Source organism: Alosa sapidissima, chromosome 10 (genome assembly GCF_018492685.1).
Source record: "Alosa sapidissima isolate fAloSap1 chromosome 10, fAloSap1.pri, whole genome shotgun sequence".
In the NCBI taxonomy this organism is placed as follows: domain Eukaryota; kingdom Metazoa; phylum Chordata; class Actinopteri; order Clupeiformes; family Clupeidae; genus Alosa; species Alosa sapidissima.
Genome location: NC_055966.1, coordinates 15,185,669 through 15,206,545, shown reverse-complemented (window position 1 = coordinate 15,206,545; position 20,877 = coordinate 15,185,669). Strand labels below are relative to the sequence as shown.

At 43.6% G+C, this 20,877-nt stretch overlaps 1 protein-coding gene across 1 annotated transcript in view; it reads right to left on the bottom strand.

Annotated features, from left to right (window-relative positions):
- The window catches only part of grik2 (glutamate receptor, ionotropic, kainate 2), a 169,963-nt gene that overhangs the window by 77,903 nt on the left and 71,183 nt on the right, over positions 1-20,877 (bottom strand). Inside the window, 1 exon segment of the mRNA XM_042107244.1 lies at positions 19,186-19,359. Within this exon segment, the coding sequence (XP_041963178.1) occupies positions 19,186-19,359 (174 nt within the window).

Below are 20,877 nucleotides of genomic sequence, written 5' to 3'. Positions count from 1 at the left end.
TTTGTTGTGAGGGTTGGCAGTGCTCAAGAGTGCTGAACCAGCAGTTGTACTCACACAGCGAGCTGTGACCCGTGTGTTATGACTCAGGCTGGTGCGTTTGCTGTTTATCTGACACTTCTTTGATCCATTGGATTAATGGAATCTTCCCACATGCTGTAACAGAGCTATTACAGCTCAGATGTCTTTTCAGATGGTCACAACAAAAAAAAAAAACTGCAAGCCAGCACCTTATTTCTCTCTCTCTCGCTCTCTCTCTCTCCTCATTTCCCTCTGGAAAGGCTACAAGAGTAACAGAACAGTGGGCTGCAAAGGCTAGTGCTAAAATCTAATAACACACGTCGAGGCAAAAACAAATTCATGAGAATGATGTGAGTTTTGAGAACTTCCCGGTTGTTTCCTGTTTGTGCTACTCATTTAGAAAAATGTGGGCTATATTCCCCTGAATATAATTCATTCTGATCTGCTTGGAGGAGCGCCTGAATTGTATCTAAATGTGCAAACAATTGAATCAGAATACCTCTTTTGCACTAACAACTATCCATACCAATACATTACTGTTTGATTTAGATGATCAGACAGAAATGTGCAGGCACTCTAACAACATTACCTCCGCAGAGATTAATATTAGGTAATTGTCTCTTGCTGCAAAAGACAATGTGGTTCATTCAACACCAGAATGCACCCATTATACTACTTGTCATTTGAAATTAAAAATTTAACTCAATAGTCTTAAGGACTATGATGCTAGACACCATGTGAGCTAAGAGGATAAAAGAAGCTTCTTTGTGCCATACCAACCATATCCAGAAGGAGAAAAGAAAACAATTAACCAAGGGGTCCCTAAGATCATAACTAATAATTGAAGTGAAATGAAGTGACAGGTTTAACAAGCATGGATAATTTCACATTTTCGCTCAGCCTGGGGGAAATGTGCCCTTTAATTGAGTTTGCCAGCTCTTCAGCTCTTTGTTTGTCAAACAGGACCAGGCCCCAGGCTGCTCTGCCTCAGAGACCTGTTATCCTAACCCTAATCTCCCACCACGTCCCAAACGTCTGTTGCCTTTCTCTCCATCTAGTTATCTCTGATTCTATATATTTATTGCCCCACTCTCCATCTAGTTATCTCTGATTCTATATATTTATTGCCCCACTCTCCATCTAGCTATCTCTGATTCTATATATTTATTGCCCCACTCTCCATCTAGTTATCTCTGATTCTATATATTTATTGCCCCACTCTCCATCTAGTTATCTCTGATTCTATATATTTATTTCCCCACACTCCATCTAGTTATCTCTGTTTCTATATATCTGCTGCCCCTCTATCAATCCGTCTGTCTGGCTATCTGTGTTGTCTGTCTTACTCTATTGCTCACTAATTGAGTCAAATACTACATCTCTTTCATCCTATTTACACCTCTCTCTGTCTGTCTCTTTCTCTTTTTTCTGCCTTCTCTGTGTCCATCAGTCTGTTTGTCTGTCTGTCTGTGCTGATAACAGTCTCACAGTCGCTTCTACGCTATGTCACATCTATGAAACTCCCGCCCTGCGTCCTGATTGGCTGTACCATAAAATCGGGTGCAGAAATCACTCTCAATGGAAGAGGTCCCAGATGGATGTGAGTGAAGCTAGGCGGAGCTAAGCGGAACGAAATTTATCTGGCGAGAGTCAGGTTATCAGGCTCTGCCATCAGCGCACAGTAGGCGTCTGTATCCATACGGCTTTTATGTTGGGAAATGACGTGGCGGGGCGGCTCGAGGCCTTTAGAGGACGCAGAGGTGGCTGGGGCGTGCTTACTGTGCAACGGCTGCCACCATCACTACAGCCCCAACACCGGATGTGGAATAACTGGGAACTCAATGGAGTGTTAAATGGAAAATCATCTGTTTGTCAGCCAGTCTTAATGTCTTCTGTTTCTCTCTCGCTCTCTCTCTCTGTGATGCTGTGATGGGAACCCTAGGTTATCTAATTTACTAGGAGCGCTTCTGTTCCCGTACTGTGTTTACAACGGTCTGTTGCGTTAGTAATGTTTGTTTGAGCTCGCCACCTCACCCATACTGCTGATTGGATACTCACACACTCTCTCTCTCTCTCTCACACACACACACACACACACACACACACGCATTTACAATAATTAACTGAGCTCCAATTCCACCAGTTAAGCTAATGGCATCCTCTTTGTGCGAAGCTCTACACAATGACTTGACCAAGTGATAAAAAACAACATTTACCTAACAAGTTTCCAGGTAGTTATAGTAAATTGAATTAGCATTGAAATGTTTTCCTGGTAGTAAATGTACTGAAAACATGGGAGAATAAGCAGTTTGTACTCTCTTGGATGGATATTGATCCCTAGTGGCAACTAAGGAGCACAAGAGTGTGTGTCACTGGGGGAAAAAACCCTCTCAAGATGTAATGCCCCAACACAATGTGTGGATGTGAAAGTACAAAGGAATAGAGAGAAAATAGGCAGAAGCATGCAAAAGCCGTGGCATTTACATATGAATATTAGTGCATGCTTTTCTGCCACTCAGCTAATGGCTGTGCATGGGCAATATTTAGTAAGGAGTACTGTGTGAGTAAGCTTGCAGGTTTTCTGCAGTCTAAAAGCCTATACTATGATAGATCCCTATAAATAAACTACTACTATTGCTACATAATATTTCACTGCACCCCTGTTATCAACTGCCTATCTTTTTTCTGTGAAATTGCAAGGATATCAGAGCCATTAAACACATCTGTACAAGTGTACAAATCTGCACAAGGCATACACTGGCATAAGCTATAAAACAAGCTGTTGCCGTTGACTGTTGTTTAAGATATGAACGTGAAAGCAGGATATGATCCTAAGGTTGCCTTCTATCCGCTGTGAGTAAGTGTCACCTCTAGCAAGAATAACATACATAAATCAAAAGACCAGAAGTAACTCACAGGCAAACCCAATAGTAACACACTGAATTTAGACAGTAATTCCAGTGAGTTAGTAGAGTGTATAATAAAAAGGCAAAAGAGACTATCTGTGATGCTCTCTCCACCACCTGGCTTTTCCAGAGCACAGGGACAATGCAGGAGGAGTGCAGAGGCAGGAAGATGGCTGATGACTGTTGTCAGGCAGCAAGCATGAGAAATCGCCCCCAGTGCCCGTGAACCTTTCCACCAGCGCACACTGTCAGGCCAGCAAAGGAGGGAGATCATCCAGAAAAGGCACCGCTAGGTAAGCACAACAGCAAGCACAACACGCCTCACTCTGGGCTTCAGGGACATAGCGTAAAGGAATAAGCCTTTTACTGCAGAAATCAACTTGCCTTCTTATCTTCCTCTTTCTCTCTCTGTCTCTCTATCCTTCCAGTTTGGTTTTATGAGCTCCTTTAGATGGTAATGGCTTTTAAGCTCTCTGCGTGCCTAAGTGTGTGTTTGTGCATGTGTGTGTGTGTATGCCGGTGTGTTTGTGTAGGTGTGTGCCCGCATTTATGTGCATGCATGTGTGAGTTTGGTTTAGGTTATAAAATAATAACCAGCAAAATCCTGCAGTGCTAACTGCTAAACCGTGCCGACAACCTTGTGTGTTCTTGCGTCAGCAGATGCGTTTTCAAATTCACATTCCTTTGTCTTCCTCTCTGTCTCTCTCTCTCTCTCTCTCTCTCTCTCACTCATTCACTCTCAGTCTCTCTCTCACTCATCCTCTTACTTCAGGATTGGTTCACAGGGGACCCCCCTTAGTCTGACGGCTAGCCTCTCCGGAGTGGAATTAATCCTGGAGCGAGCGGCCTCTAAATGGTTAATCAGCTTAATTGAATTCCTCTCGTTAAAGAGCCTAGCGTAGCCCTGAGGCTGCAGAGGTCTCTGCAAAGCATGCCATTAGTGTGGAATAGGAGCCGCTACATCGTCTGTTGCTCTTCCTCCATCAATCTGCTACGACTTTACATTAGCTTTTATACCCTCGCGCGAACGGCGTATGGTCGTGCCACACCAAATGGCGATGGATGTTCCTTTGTCGCCATGGCCCGAGGGAGAGTTCTCAGGCTTAAAACGAGCCCGAAAATGAGGCAGAACAGGAGCCTTTGCTGCTGCAATCGGCTTAGCAAAGGCCTACAGACCTACTTGTGATACTCTACATTTAAAAGCATTTACATTGGTCAAGCAGTAGTCAAATAAAAGAATAATTCTTGACTTTACATTCATTCTTTTAGTTCCTCCCCCCCAAAGCCTTTCCAACAGGTCTGACACACCTATCTGTTTGTAGGGGACCACTCTCAGTGTGACACAGAGGCAATGACTGAGATTACTGAAAAGAAAGCTGTGTCGCCAAGCCTGTTTTTTTTTTCCATGCATTTCTAGCCAGTGTAACTTTGGCTTCGATTATGCTCAGGTCAAGCGCATTCAAGGGTCACAGCAAGGGTACACGCAGCCTGCAGTCGACAGGAGAGAGTGGTTGGACAGGTAAAGGTCATCTAAAGGTTGCCATGGCAGTTGTTGCCACGGTCTCAACATCCGCTGCAGGTGAGAGGGGGCTCTAGTCTCACAAGCTCTCACTCATATGCTTCTTCTCATTTGTTAAAATAAATCATATATCTTGTCATGTATTTATTTATTTATTTATTGCAGTTCTCTGTTCTCTATTTCTCTATCTCTTATCTGGGGTAACTTTATTCCATTATAACTTTTCTCATGCTCTCAACCTCTATTGTTCTTGTTCTTCTTTCTTTCTTTCTTTCTCTCTTTCTCTTCATTCCTTAGAAGTTGTGACGAGGCAATCCAGTCTGAAGAGTCAAGCTGACCTCCCATGATCCCACACAAATCCTTTCCTCTGACTAAATACAGCATTTGATCTCACTCTTCAGGCAAAGAAATGAGATTTAAACAGCCTTTGAGGTGGGCTTTTTTCCAATTAAAAAACAAGCTTTGCTGTCAGGCATACAAATGGGCAGCCCTTAAATGGTCTGGTCACTGCCTGGACAGAGAGCCTCCGAACGAACAAACGAGAGAGAGAGAGAGAGAGAGAGAGAGAGAGCATCTGATAAACAAATATGCTTTATAGTGTTGATTAAATTGCTGTTTTTAACCTTCAGTATGTTCTAGATAAAAGTTCCATTCAGTATCTTTTCAATTCAATGTTTGAATCCTGCCATTCATCAAAATGGATGATGAGGTCAAGTACTTCATACTAGGAATTCCTTTCAATGCTTTATGAAAATGCTGGACAGGTTTAAGAATGCTAGATGGCATTAGTTACCCGTCATATCCTGACAGCTTTATTTGAGTTCTTTTTTGTCTCTGCAGTTCATGATGACTCACTCATGACGATTAGCTGACCTTTCACACAAATTAACCTCAATGTCAAAGGGAACTATTTGTCTTTTAAAATGCTTTCATGAGTGAGTAATTTAAAGCGCACTATTGCAGACCTGTTATTTTACAAATACGTAAGTTCAGTTCTGCTTCCAACACACCTCTACACTACTTTCAGTATGCCAACATCTCCACCTCCATCCACCAGTTGCTCTGGTTGTAGGTTCCTCAACCTCTTGCCCTCTTCCGATTGGAGATGTCCTTTCTTGCTTGCCAGTTTACAGGAGGGGGGGGGGGTTAGCATTGTGACATGTTGTTCCCTAGGTTGTTTGTTTGAAATCTCTGATTGGCCACCTGTTTGCTCGAGGGGTTTGAGACACCCTTCCCCAGCTTGTCTGTATGCTACTGAGACCTTGAATTTCCCCTGGGGATCAATAAAGTATCTATCTTTTGGCATGACACTTCTTTCATTATACTCCAATTTTCCGAGTCTAGGTGCTAGAAATGGAGATTACTCACTCACACACTAAACTTTCATGTGAAGTCAATCATGCTGTCTGACTCCGTTGCTTCTCTCCCTCCTGATGCCTCCTTCCTCCAATGCCCTGTCTACTTCTGACTCACTCACTTCTTCACAGTGCTCTCGGGCAGCATACACTCACATGGCAAACGCCTCTGACATGATCCTCTGCCACAACTACTGTGTGTGTGTGTATGTGTGTGTGTGTGTGTGTGTGTGTGTGTGCGTGTGCATGCGCGTGTGTGTGTGTGTTTGTAGGCAGACAGACCACCCCAAGCCCTTCTGCCCTTTATCGCAAGGGTTTTTATCTATCTATTTTTATCTGTATCTATCAAACCATGACATGTGTGCTGTCCCCAAACACTGTGAGACCACCAATGACATGTGTGCTGTCCCAAACAGCTTAAGTGCACATGCACATCGTAGACAGATAGATAGATAGATAGATTGATAGATAGATAGAAAGCTGCTTTCAGAACTAGGTGTAAGTCTGCATGTTCTGCGGATGTCCAGTGGTTGGGGCGTATATCTGAACAGCATAACCGGACATTTGGAACTCCGAACTTAGCCGGCTGTTACACTACTCCCCTCCTAGTACTGTATTTCCGACGGACATTATGTAAATGAGCTCGTGTCTGAACGAAGCGAAGAACATGCAGAGAATCTGTTCATCTGCGTGTTAAACAACGTTCAACCTGTTCTACGACAAGGAGATTCTGTTACAGTAATGTGCATCGGTGTCATTCACACATATGACTGCATAGCATCATATCTGAATCACCCGAAGGGTCGACCTCTGTTTGACAAAGCTCTGCATATACTGCGGAGGACGTGTCTGAAAGCAGCAAAGTGAGTGTAAAAGTAGTTTACTTGTCCGTCAGGGAGGGATCCAGTACTGGAAAGTTTGAAGCTTGTGATGGTCTGTATGCCCTGCCACATGTGTGGGTCACTGAGGGCCCGAGGAGCTAAAGTGCTCTTCATTCATTATATGCATGTTTTGCCGTGGCTGAGCTGTAAGCTGTCCGGTCTCCAGACTTGAATGCTGCATCTCTGCATTTCAGCAGGAGGCAAACATTTCTATTCATCCAAGGTTAATGATTTGAAAAGGTTATCAATTGAGAAGGTTTTAATTTGTTTTTGTGTTGTCGCTCTGTCCACACCCTTGTTGACTGAACAAAACTAAACAAAAACAAATCTCTCAGTCTCTGCCAAGACACTAAAAGTGGGTCATGATTAGATCATCCCGCAGCAACACAGTCTCACTCCCTACTCGTCAAAGGTCTGACGCATGGTCAAGGGTCCTTGGTGTCAAATTCCAACGAGAAAGGTGTACCTTCTGCGTTGTGTTTCGACGTGGGGGTCCGTCAGATAGACATTCATGTTAATCCCTCATCGTCAAATATAGACGAAAGGAAATAAATGTCCATCAAAGGTGATGCCGTCACGTTATGCGACTAATGATTTGTTTGAAATGATCTAAAAACAAAAATCACAGACCATCAGAGCCATAAGCTACCTTAGGTTACTTTGATCTTGCATAATTTTATTCAGCTTTGGTGTAGGTAACGTAAGGTAAAATAATAATAATAACAATAATCTAAACTAACACGCGCATATTTTTGTATTGCAACCATTGTAGCCTACAGTTGTAACAGCGCGTAACAGTCGTTTTATTCCCTGTATGTGCTCATTATAATAGGCTCTGCTCTTGCCTAGATTCGAACTCAGAACTGCCTGAAAGTTGCAGACCTGTTCTGGAAATACGTGCATTAACCCACTCGACCCTCAGACAATGCTATCTGCTTCGAGTAGGCCTATTACTGTAGGTAGGACTGTACAGTCCTACCTAATAGGCCTAATAGGCCTACTCGAAGCAGATAGTGTTGTCTGAGGGTCGAGTGGGTTAATGCACGTATTTCCAGAATTGCGATTTTTTGCCAATTGCGATTTTTGTTGTTTTTAGATCATTTCTGTTTTGTTACGAGTAGGAAAATATCGTTAAGTTAAGTTTCAGAAGTTAAATATGCTTTACTTTTAACTGTCAATGCAGAATCCTAATGTGTTTCTATTTTGGTCATGTTCACGTGAGATCGCGTTGTTGTAAATGTCCTATGACTTGACCCGTAGTTAGGAAGTAAACACTCAACTCACGCATTTCAGCCATTTGTTCAGTCTGTTAGATTCATGCATATCCAATCGCATCTCTCAACATCTTGTGTCTGGCATAGTATCGTCGGTATGTATACTTTGTTTTTTGATATTGTGTGGAGGTATTCTTCATTTTCAAAGTGATTTTATGTTTGTAGAGCCTTTATTCATGTGTAATCGAGGTTGAATGGCATGGCGCTAATTTGTCCTTGCCCTTTTGTATGTTGCAGTTTCACCTTTTCTTTAACTCCAATAAACCTGTGGAACTAGAATTAATCTTCAGAGTCTTGGTGTGGGGAAAAAGTTTAGCTGGCCGTCAGGATATTAGCAGACATATCGATGACGGCACAATTTCAAACAAATCATTAGTTGCATAACGTGACGGCATCACCTTTGATGGACATTTATTTCCTTTTGTCTATATTTGACGATGAGGGATTAACATGAATGTCTATCTGATGGACCCCCACATCGAAACACAACGCAGAAGGTACACCTTTCTCGTTGGAATTTGACGCCAAGGACCCTTGACCATGCGTCAGACCTTTGACGAGTAGGGAGTGAGACTGTGTTGCCCGCAGGTCAATGAACCCAAATACATGTCCAGATCAACATAAAATGGTTTACTGAACACACAAGTCCCCTAATCTGATCTCCAAAACACAACAGTGGGGTGAGTCAGAGAGGAGAATGCAAAAGTGAGGGCCTAAGAATCTGGACAATCTGGAGAGATTTTGTAAAGAGAATGGTCTCAAATCCCTTTCTTTGTATTCTCCAACTTACAGTAATGGCATGTCATAGGAGAAGATTATGAGCTGTGTTATTCGCAAGGAGGCTCATAATTGCCGCACACAACTTTACATATGTTAAAATATGAATTTATTTTTCAGGTATTTTTGTTTCTCAGAATAAATGTGTTCCCTTCAAGGTTTATCTCATTGTTGATAATTTGACAAAAGATACTTTTATACCTGTTTTTAATAAACTTTACCAGATAGATAGATAGATACAGTAGATAGATATATAGATAGATTCATTCATTCATTAATAGATATATAGATAGATAGAATGATAGATAAATAGATAGATAAATAGATAGATAGATAGGTCGCTGAATCACATTCAAATGAGTTGACAGCCAAATTTGCGGTGGTCTCTTAATTTTCAATATGACGGCGTCAACTCATTTGAATGTCACTCAGCAATGGATGGATGGCATCAGGAAAATGTGCAGTGGTCTCTTCATTTTTTCCAGAGCTGTATTTTCCATATAACTGTTGGGTGGGGTGCCATGTAAAATAGAGGGGATGCAGAGAGACAGAGAGAACAAGTATAAAGGAAGAGAGACACACATATGCACACACACACACAGAGAGAGAGAAAGAGAGAGAGAGAGATAGATAGAGAGAGAGAGAGAGAGAGAGAGAGAGAGAGAGAGAGAGAGAAAGAGAGGAGCATAAAATATCTCTGTGGGTAAGAGATCTAATAATGGCTCATGGCACTGACTGGAGCTGGGCCAAAACCAGCTCATTACACACAACATGTCACATCCACCACCAATCAAAAACACAAGCACTGCAGTGAGAGAAAGAGAGAGAGAGAGAGAGAGAGAGAGAGAGAGAGAGAGATGGAAGCAGAGAGACTGGCTCTAATACTAGATAAAATCTTACTCTGACCAGTGCATAACTGATAATGACTGATTTAATACTTTATTCACTAGTGAAGGATTGAGGAGAATGGATTTAGACAGATCTTGACATAAACAATTTGATTGCATTGGTAAGTGCAAATACGCCCTATGATGGTCAACAACCAATGACACATCTATCAAACATTTGATCAAATACTTACAACAGTACAGTAAGTTATTGGAAGTTATTACATTATGTCATTTATGAGTAATTGAGTAAATAACTAATTGATCAATGTAATGGAGAAAATATCTATGCTTGTATCCCTTTATGGAATTAAGGAAGGAGTACAGATTCTAACTATTTCTGGACATGTTTGTGGTCTGAGAACTTGTGATGCTGTAGATTGGATTACACACTTGCCAGTACAACCCATGAGGAAAATAGTATCATGCCATGGCACTCTCATCTTCTGAAGTGAGAAAGAAACAAACATTACTCCTCCTGTTCTGGTGTGATTGTGTTATTCCTTTATATTTAATAAATAAATAAAAAAAAACATTTTGGAATTTGTCCAGCAATGGCCACATTTCTGAATCCAACTGTCAGCCTGTTTACTATCCAGAGTGAGAAAAACAAAAGACCTGAGCTGAGCTGGAGGATAAGCAGCAAGCCAACGCCAATGACAGGCAAAACACTAAGGCTTAGTAGGCTAATGACTATTAATCCTAAAATCGTTATCTCACTGTATGATACTGAGGGGCGGATGTACGCACGCTGGGGAATGCAGTAATTGTACACCACTCAAAAAAACATATAGGACTGTCTATTTGTGAGGCTAAAACAAACCAAATCAATAATGTAGGCAGCTACACACAAAGAACTGGATGAGGAGAGAGAGAGAGAGAGAGAGACAGAGACAGAGAGATGGTAAGGCATTTAAAAAGACATACTGTACATAAAGTGTTGCTTTTCTAATGGAGCAAATGGTCTAAACTGCTGCTGTTTCTATTTGGCTATTTCTGGAAGGTTCCCCTGGCCTACACAACACAACATGCCATCTGAACATCCACATTTATTAAATAAATATCAGAATCCATTGTATATACATCAGACTGTTGTCAATATATTATAATATATAATATATCAGACTTTATATACAGTATCCAAATCAAATAAGTCCTGATTGACTAAAATGTGAATGTATTCATTGATTTATTCTCCATCTCCCACACTGGGTAGGGAGGGTGGGGGGACTCTTTGAGAACAGACCTAAAGGCCTGTGTGTGTGTGTGTGTGTGTGTGTGTGTGTGTGTGTGTGTGTGTGTGTGTGTGTGTGTGTGTGTGTGTGTGTGTGTGTGTGTATGTGTGTGTGTGCATGCGGTGCACATGTGTGTGGTGATGCAAGAAGCAGATGACTTCAGTTTTTTTCCCTCTCCTCTGACATGATCACTCCTGTCTCCGAGGTAACCAGTCTCCAGGGACACCTGTCTACCTGGATGGCCGCTGGTGACATGGCGGGGTGTGGAGTCATTAATCTGCAGCCCTCAAGTCTGCTCAGCGGCCGTATGACAGCTTCCTGCCTCAGCGCTCAGCACCATACCAACCGCACAAAAACACAATTACACCCTCCACAAAAAAACAAAAAAAAACATATTTTACCAGCCTTCTCTGTCTGTGTGTGTGTGTGTGTGTGTGTGTGTGTGTGTGTGTGTGTGTGTGTGTGTGTGTGTGTGTGTGTGTGTGTGTGCACTAGAGATAATGGCATCTCTAATAAATCACAAGCACAAAGTCCCCTCCACAAAGTCCCTTTTAACTACACTAGGAGGATGGGAACATGGGAGACTGGAGACCCAAATTGAGAGGCGCTGGAGTGGGAGACCGTGCCTGCAGACAAGGGTATTTCAAGAACACACCATGGGCCTGTCTGAATGCCACCATATGTGTGTTTGGTTTTTTTTTTTAATTTTTGAGATTTGAATTTTGACTCCACACTCATCTGAACGTTACATCAGTATGCGTGACCATAAGGCAGGTACAGTGTGTGTTTGCTTGGACAGGTACAGTGTGTGTTTGCTTGGACAGGTACAGTGTGTGTGTTTGCTTGGACAGGTACAGTGTGTGTTTGCTTGGACAGGTACAGTGTGTTTTGGCTTGGATAGGTTGCGGTGGCACACGGTGTTCTCCATTGAGTGTGGAGGCCAAGGGACAGCTTGACAGTTTGTGCTTTGGCGTGCCCCGCTGGCCCTCCTGCGGACCGGGCCTCTGCCAGGACGGGCACATGCCAAACCAGCTGCTGGAGCGGCGCTCCAGCAAGACTCGTGTCCAAACACCTAATACGGCATGTGGGCCCGGGCGGGACGCTGCCAAATCCCACCCAGCCCTCGGCCAAGGCGGCCGGCTTCCATGACACACTGAGACGGGCAGCCAGCCACGGCCTACAGGGGCTCTGCGTTTTGGGTGGGGGGGGGGGGGGGCAGCCGTGGCGTGGAGGGGCGGTGGGGGGCGGGGGAGGGGATTTGTGTTCACAGCCCACTTTTCCTGCGACAGAGAGCCAAGTCCACGACTGAGATTTCACAGCCAAAAAGGGACCACACCAGTGGCCCAATCGCTTCCAAATCCCCCTTTTTTTGTCCTTCCGTCTTTCCGTCCGTCCTTTCTTAACTCCGTCTGTGATGTTTTAGAGGAGACCACGCTGTCTGTCCTCTTCGAGATCCAGGCTGGGCACCAGGATATCCCCGTCACTCGGCGCTAATCAAAGCTTAGATAACCTCGGAGCGGAGACGGACTCTCCAGTCAATCTGCCCGGCTAATCACGCTGGTAATTGCCGAGGTGCGGCGAGCGGTCATGACCGTATCACAGCGCCTTCAGGCGCAGACTTCTGATTCACCGCGGTCTCTCGGTCAATCCTTTCTATACATGGTCTCCAGAGATGCATACATTGTAAAGAAAACGATGTAAAATGCTTCATAAATGTTTTGTTGTTGTTTATCACGGATCATTATTCTATTTTACTGCTTTTCTCTTTCTATTTCTTTTTCCCCCTCTCAATTTCATTCCTCCCTCTTTTCATCCTCTCACTCCTTTTTTTTACAATAACTAGACACTGAGATTGTATTTCATTTGCTACCCGCTCTAAGGACCTTAAAACGTTTTCATTTAATGGTGCTGTAGAACTCTCTCCAGGACCTTATTGAGAGTGCAGCGGGAATTTAAATGGGGTGATAAATGGAAGAGTGTGCTGCTCTCGCATGCAGGGCTGCGGGGTCTGGGTCTGTTCGGCCGGCTTGGCTTTGCACCATCGCCCCGGGTCGCGCACAATCCCCCAGCCCTGTGCATGAACACACCGACCCACACCGACTTCACACTCACACGCGTGCACAAACACGCACTGGTCATATCAGCACGCATGCACAAACATACTCACACTGGTCATATCAGCACACCCACAACCACCGACTACCCCCCCCCCCCAAAACACACACACACACACACACACACACACACACACACACACACACACACACACAAACACACACACACACTAATGCAAGCACACACACACACACACACACACACAAACATACACGCATGCACACACACATACATTAATGCACATACTTGTGTACTTGTATGACACACTAGGTGCAAACACACACAAGCAAACACACACACACACACACACAAACACACACGCACACACACACACACACACAAACACGTCACACACACAGAGTTCCAGCCCAGGCCCTTGGCATTGTTCCCTGCCACACACTGAGCCAGGGAACAGCCCCCTTGAGAGGCGATGACAGACAGGTTGATCAGAGAAGCCACTGAGCCACCGTGGTGAGTGACCAGTGTGTGTGTGTGTGTGTGTGTGTGTGTGTGTGTGTGTGTGTGTGTGTGTGTGTGTGTGTGTGTATGTGTGTGTGTATGTGTGTGTGTGTGTGTGTGTGTGTGTGGTGCAGGGGGAAGACTCCTCAGCCTCATTCAATCGCTCCCCCCATATCTCTCCATCACTCACTCCCTCCGTCCCCTTTCCTCCGCCTCTGCTTCCTTCTATCCCTCCTTCTGCTCCTCCTCGTCCATCTCCCTCTCATGTCAGCTGCTGGCCTCCTATTAATTTTGCTCATCTCATTCTGCAGCCTCAATTTATTGGCATTTCTCAGTCCCACTGGAACGAATTGGAGGACTTAATAGATGATTGACAGCGAGCTAGGTAATGCAATCCAAGCCCAAAAAATTGATGAATTCTCACCACAAAGATAGAAAGGGAGAGAGACAGTGAGAGAGAGAGAGAAATGGACAGAGAGAGAGAGAGAGAGGAGGAGGGAAAGTGTGTGTGTGTGTGTGAGAGAGAGAGAAATGCAGAAAAAGTAAGCAAAAAGAACATTCTGTGTCAAGCAAACTGAAAGAAGTCTTGTTCAGCATTTGATATCTCCATGTCACTTTGCATCTGCTTGAGATCTGCATCCGTCAGAAAAGTTGGTGAGGCAGGCGGAGAGCAACGTGACGTGTCGCTATGGAGAATCAATCCCACTCTCGCCTCTTGCCTCTGACTCCGGCTGCCACATGTTAACAAGGAAACAAGCTACATGGCAACAGCATCGAGATTCCTCAAAGCAACGGAGCCATGTGTGGGGGAAAAAAAGAGTGGCGGATTATGGGCTGTAGTCGGAGGAGACAATATTGACGGTGGAGCATGTTTAATTGACCCTGACTTCTCTGCAAGAGAAAAGCGAGAGAGGAGGGAGGAACTGAGAGAAGAGAGAGAGAGAGAGAGAGAGAGATGAGGAAGGAAGAGATGGAGAAAATAAATGACATATGGGATCTCCCTTGCCTCCCTCTCTCTCCCTCTCTCTCCCTCTCTCTCTCTCTCTCTCTCTTTATCACTCTCTCCCTCTATTCCTCGCTCTCCCTCCCTCCCTCGCTCCCTCGCTCTTCCTCCCTGCAGGTACAGCGGGTCTGGGGGATGCTGGCCATGCCTGGGTGTTGTGCAAATCTGCTAAAGATTAGTGCACTCAGAGTAAATCAGACAGAAGCTAAAGCAATTAGCACGGAGAGAAATTATGCTAATGAGCCTGCAGAGCTTGTTAGGTCATTTTCATTATGCATGTTAAGCTGCGACTTAGGGCAGGGTTACTCCAAAGGAAGATTAATCGTTGCATAAAGGGCTGAAAAAAGGTGCAGAATGAGATTCCATTAATCAGTACACACAAACAAATATGAGAAACCGCTCCATATTATGGCAAAAAAACAACAACAAAAAAACAAATACATGTCGAGATTAATGAATGGGCTCTGCATTTAAATAAAACAAATAAGCAAGTAAATGCAGCATGGAATAAGGTATGCATACCAACTAGAGATTTCCTGCTAAATACTGTATATCATTTTGCAAAGGTCAAAAAAAGCTAACGAACAAACAAATAATTTCAAAACATTTCTCTACACTTCTCAAGATAATCCTGAAAAACTCCTGACTCTTTTGTTTTGGTAGTCGGTGTAATCTGTCATAGGCTCCCACACAGTGAGTTACAGTGGAATGCCGTTGCGCCACAGCACGCAGGAGCCATAAATACAGCCCACAAATGAAGCCGTTCATCACGTGTTTACGGGACCTTTCGCCATGTCAATATGCATTAGCCGCTGACTGATGGCCGTGTGTCTAATTAATCAATCCACGCCTCGCCACTCATATGCCATTAATTCCCTGATGAGCGGGTCACTGTACAGGGCTACGGGGATAAATCTACCACGCGCTCCACTACAGAAATAACCACGCTGGCCCAAATAAAACACACACACACACACACACACACACACACACACACACACACACACACACACACACACACACAAACACACACACACACACACACACACACACAAACACACACACACATACACTGTTGAGTAAGACTGTCAGATGTGTAGGTGTTTCACGAGCATCGTTACACAGAAGATTGAAGACAAGGGTTTGGGGTGAGGAGTTGTGTTGCTGATTCAGAGGCTCTGCCTATTAATCGACTGTGTTTAAAGTGTCAGCAGACAATTTACCTTATGGCCGCAGCCCTGCTCCACTCCTGTCTTGGTGTGTGTGTGTGTGAGTGTGTGTGTATGTGTGTGTTTGTGATATACAACATAAAAGTACTTAAATCTGAAGTAGAAATTAGATTTGCCTCAAAGGCAAACACCTGCAAGGGATTCTGTTTTTTTTGGATGAAAAGTGAATTTTGAGACTCAAGCTGTGCTGCATTAACTTGAGGACACAACATTTACTGTCACACTTAATATTATTGATTGAATCATAAAGCACATGGCTTAAGTATCAGCGCTGCCGGATGCTGAGCTTGAGAGAAAAGCAGTTTGGCTTTCTCCAGGAGCTATATATAACACCTTCACAAACTCAACACAACTTTGGCAGCCTGCAGCTGGCAATCCGCAAGCTTTCAGTGGCATTAAACACATAAACGCTGTGTCAACTATTGCAAATAGGTTGCACACTTTCCACAAATAACACATTTTTATGGTCACTTTTGATCTGACCCCTGCGTGATCTTGAAAAAATATTCTTCAGCCAAAATGACCGTAAATAAGAACATGTCCGTACACAGACCCAGACCCGTATACAGGTGTGGGGAGACGCAAGCTATCAGGGGCCTGAGACATTTTCTGGGTAGTGTGCAATCTCATATTTTACTTCCTGTAACAACCATGCACTGTGCAGTTTGCATTCATCTCAATGATCCGTGAAAAGGCATCTGTAGCACTTGGGTATACGATGGAAATCTTTTGTGATCATTTGATGCTATTTGAAATGTTGATCCTAAACGATTTTAGACACATTCGTATAATTGATTCTAAACTAGAGAGTACAAATGTGCCATATCCAGTAAATTTCATAAAAAGATCTCATCGCAGATTATGGGTGAGTTCAGTTTCCCGATGGCGCAGGGAACTGAGCCAGCACGATTCACTGCCCCATAAAACGACTGTCTCTGCCTGAAGGTCAGACATTCAGCGCAAGGCCAACATTTGCAGCTCGCCAATCCACCGACTGGAGTCTGACCAGTCCTCTTGGTTCTGCATCCCCTTTATCACCTCAACAGTTGTTTTGGCAGCTGTCCTAATGCCGGCACGTTAATTCCAGCCTGTAACCCTGTCCTTCTCCTCCTCTCTTTCTGGACATGTTTAATGTTTTTTGTTTCTCTCTTCTCTCTGTGTCCCTCGCTTTTCTCCCTCCCTTTCACACACTTTCACATCATCTGTTCTCTCGTTATCACCTTCAGCTGTACAGCACTTTCTCAACTAGGGCTGGGCGATAAAACGATAGCGATATATATCGCAATAGACATGTAATCGATATCAATAAAAAATACGTTCGATAGAACATTCGATAATTAAAAGCAACACCCACCTCCCGCCTTACGTTGTCCATAAATAATAGGCTAAATATATCTTGCATTGTAGATATGTGCAACTCGACCAGAGTAGCCTAGGCGATAGAAGTAGGCCTACCTCAACACAGACTCTCTCTCTCTCTCTCTCTCTCTCCCTCTCAACAGGCGCATCCCTCCTCAGCATGCACATGTAATCCAAACATTCACAATCGTGCAAGACGACTGCTAAATTGCTATTAAATCCGGTTAGCATCATTAGTACGCTGCACAAATTTGTTCAAAACTGTTCTAATCATCTCAATCCCGATGCAAATGGAAAAGTATTTTCCCAGACTCAAAGGGGCCTGTCCCAAGGAGAAAAAGTATTCATTTGAAACATAAACACACGCGGGGAAACTGAACAGTCTAACCAGTAGACTATGATAAACTAGCAAATTAAGCTACTTTGTTTACAATATTTCCAGGCTTCAACCAGTGCTGCTTTTCATTCAGACTTATGTGCACATTTATTTATTTGAGTGTTTTTCATCATTGTATTGCTATTTTTTCCCCTGTTTGCTTTGATTGATAACTGAGGTGATTAAAATCAGAGGAATTGATTAAGTTTAAAATAAGTGTTTAAATTGAACTTTTTTCCTCCCTTCTGGTCCTTATCTGAAATAGATTTAAAAAAAAAAATCAATAATTATCGATATCGACTGATATGAAATACTTATATCGTGATAGTTTTCAGCCATATCGCCCAGCCCTACTCTCAACACACCGAAACCTGCAAGCATACACACAAACACATACATACTCACAAACACACTCACACACACATACACAGACACACACACACACACACACGCACACGCACACGCACACACACACACACACACACACACACACACACAAACACACTCACGCACACACACATACACACGTACACAGGCATACACACACACACACTCACACTCACACACGCACTCACACATACTCGCCCACACACAGAGACACACACACTCACACAAACACACACCTCTCATTCACGTTCCCTCTAGTGACTTCATAATTTGGCGTGGGTCCCGGATAAGAGTTCAGTGTGGAGCCCGAGCTGAGGAGCTGCCTCGCCCGCCTCTGTGCTGTTATCACAGACTCCTCAGATCCCCATTACGCAGGGCCCACTTATCACTCACAGGGGTCGCGTCCAGCACACACGCCGGACATTGTGCGTTAGATCCCCTGGGCTGGACCGCTATGCTGGGGTGGGGGTGTGTGTGCGGCTACCGTTCTGGGGATAAGGGGATGGGGAGGATGGTGTGTGTGTAGTGGTTTGTGTTGCCATTTTTTTTTTTTCATGTCCAAAAGCAATTTTTCAGCCGGTCTCTCCTCTGATAGCACGGAGGAAACCACCAGAGGTCTTAGACGATGCTGTGCAATTTGCTGAGAACTGTTAGCGCTCCCAACAGTGTGTGCAACACAATGATGGAAGAAATATCCTGAAAGCATACAGGTATGTGGCCACAGACATTGGTACAGGCAGAAAATGGAATGTCAGTGCTTGTGAGCATCCAATGTGATTACACGATGCATTGGAATGGAATGGCATGCAAAGGCACACCACTGCATGACCTGTATAAACTATTCTCGGATAAAATCCGACATAAGGTACACAGAAAATAAAATGCCAAATGAAGGATTGTTTTTTACAGAAAAATATATGCAACTTATTTACAGAATCTAACCAGAGACTTTATAAATGATGAGACACTGCACTTAAAGATTCCACCAGAGAAATGTATGAGAACAGTCAGTAACGCCAAGATGGCGCTTGTCTTTACACCGTTCAATTCAGATTTAAACAAGAATTCATCTGATGCACTTTTTATGTCAATAATTTGTATTTGGAGTTATGTATGCCTCCCCATTCATTAGAATAGGAGCCTGATCTCATTAGTCCAAAATAACTGCCTGGATGCGTTACCAAGATGGCCGTCGAGTGGCAAAACTTGCCTGAAAGGACTTTGATCTAACTACAGTATGTGTGTGAGACAGATTTGTTTTAGCACTTTTATGACTTTTACATTCTACTTATTCATACATTTTCATTCTTTTTCTTAGACACCAGTGAATATTAATTCCCTTTAGTTACAGAGAGTCTTCAGCGGTGAATTCATTCGTTCCATTCAAACCCCCAAGGGAGCTTACCGTCATGAAGCCGTCTAGCAGACCGGAGTCGGGTTTGGGCGGGGCCTGCAGGCGCTCCATGGACCACTTTTCCATGATGGCGTTCACCTGGCTGTTCTCAGTGTTCAGGATCCTAAAGCCTGTCATGTTCACTCCACTGTAGCGGTATGGCTCCACGTCCAAGGCGAACAAGTCCTGAGGACACACATTCCATCAGATTAAAGTCAGCTTCATTACAGAAGCATCCTTAGTTAGTAGATACTAACATCTGCAAGTCATCCAGGAGTCATGGCATGTAAATACAACACATATTAAACAAGATATTATTATAAAGGATTAACAACAACTATCTATCAGTAACTATCATGTAATAACAGTCTTTTACAAATAATGGTCAAACAAATAAATGCCATACTTGACAGTGACATACTGTACATTCTGCTATCACAAAAGGCAAAAAGAAAAAGAAATGTCAGAACTAATGACATGTATCCCTAGAATGTGTCTCTTTTACAAAGACCAAAGGGTGGCTATAAAGCTATATGTGATTTGTGTAAATGATGAAAAGCAAACTACAAAACAAGAATGTCTCTCCATGGCAAACCGGTCATGGCCATTTTCTAGAAAATTGCCTCTAGTACTGCATATAGATTGCACTCTTGTAACAGTAGAGCTCCCTACAAGCTCTCATGACAGAGCACACATATACACCAGCTTCTGAGAAAAGGAAATCTGGCGGTGACCGGGGAGCCATATGTGGTCTCTGTGGCTGAGCTGTTGACGGCGGTGGCTGAATTAAAGCCCCAGCTCTGGCTCCTCTGCCTGCCAAAGCCAGGCTCGGCATCAGCACCCTGCTGGAGCATCTCTGTGTCACACGACTGCATGCCTATCTGGCCCAGAGTATTCACATAAACACTCAAAAGGAAGTATCGCTTTCCATACAGGGGAATAAGCAGGCAAAAATATCAAATAAGAGGGGAAAGGGGGTTGGTTTTAAATAAATCGCCTGGCAATAGCGTTGGCTTAGCCAGGGAAAGGGTTTTTTTGAAGGGGGAAATGCTCATTTTTAAAGCTCCTGAAGCTTTTATACCTTCTCCACCAAAGGGAGCAGCCAGACAAAAGGCAGGCGTTTTGATGTGAACTCAAGCTGTGAATCTAGCCTGTGATGTCTTTGCGATCTACTTCCAATGGAAAATAGGAATACAGTTACAATAATGCCTTGAAATGGTGACCAAAAAAAAAAAAAAAAAACTCACGAGCAGGGTAACAGACAGACAAGGAAGGAGAGAGACACATTGTATGAAAAATGATAGAAGAATGGTGAAAGAAAGGAGAAAACAAAACACACACACACACACACACACAAACACACAATGAGCAGGTCAAAGTTGGGTACAGCAAAAGACCAGGAGTGCTATTAGCTATCTTAAATGTCAAGTGTGTAATAAGATTTTTTATTTTTTTCAAATCCTGGAGTCCAATCCAATAAGTCCTCAGTTGGTATTCGTTAACTCCTGGACAGAACAAGAGAAGACATCCAGAAGAGAATTCTGCCACTGAAAAGGATTCAACAACAACAACAAACGCTTTTGCAGCACTTTAAAGCCATCTTGGCAAGCATTGTTGCCAATGCTCGCTAACAAGATAAACATTCTTAAAAACAATTTGCACATGCAGAACAAAAGAACGAGCACAGCAGTTTGCACACCTGTT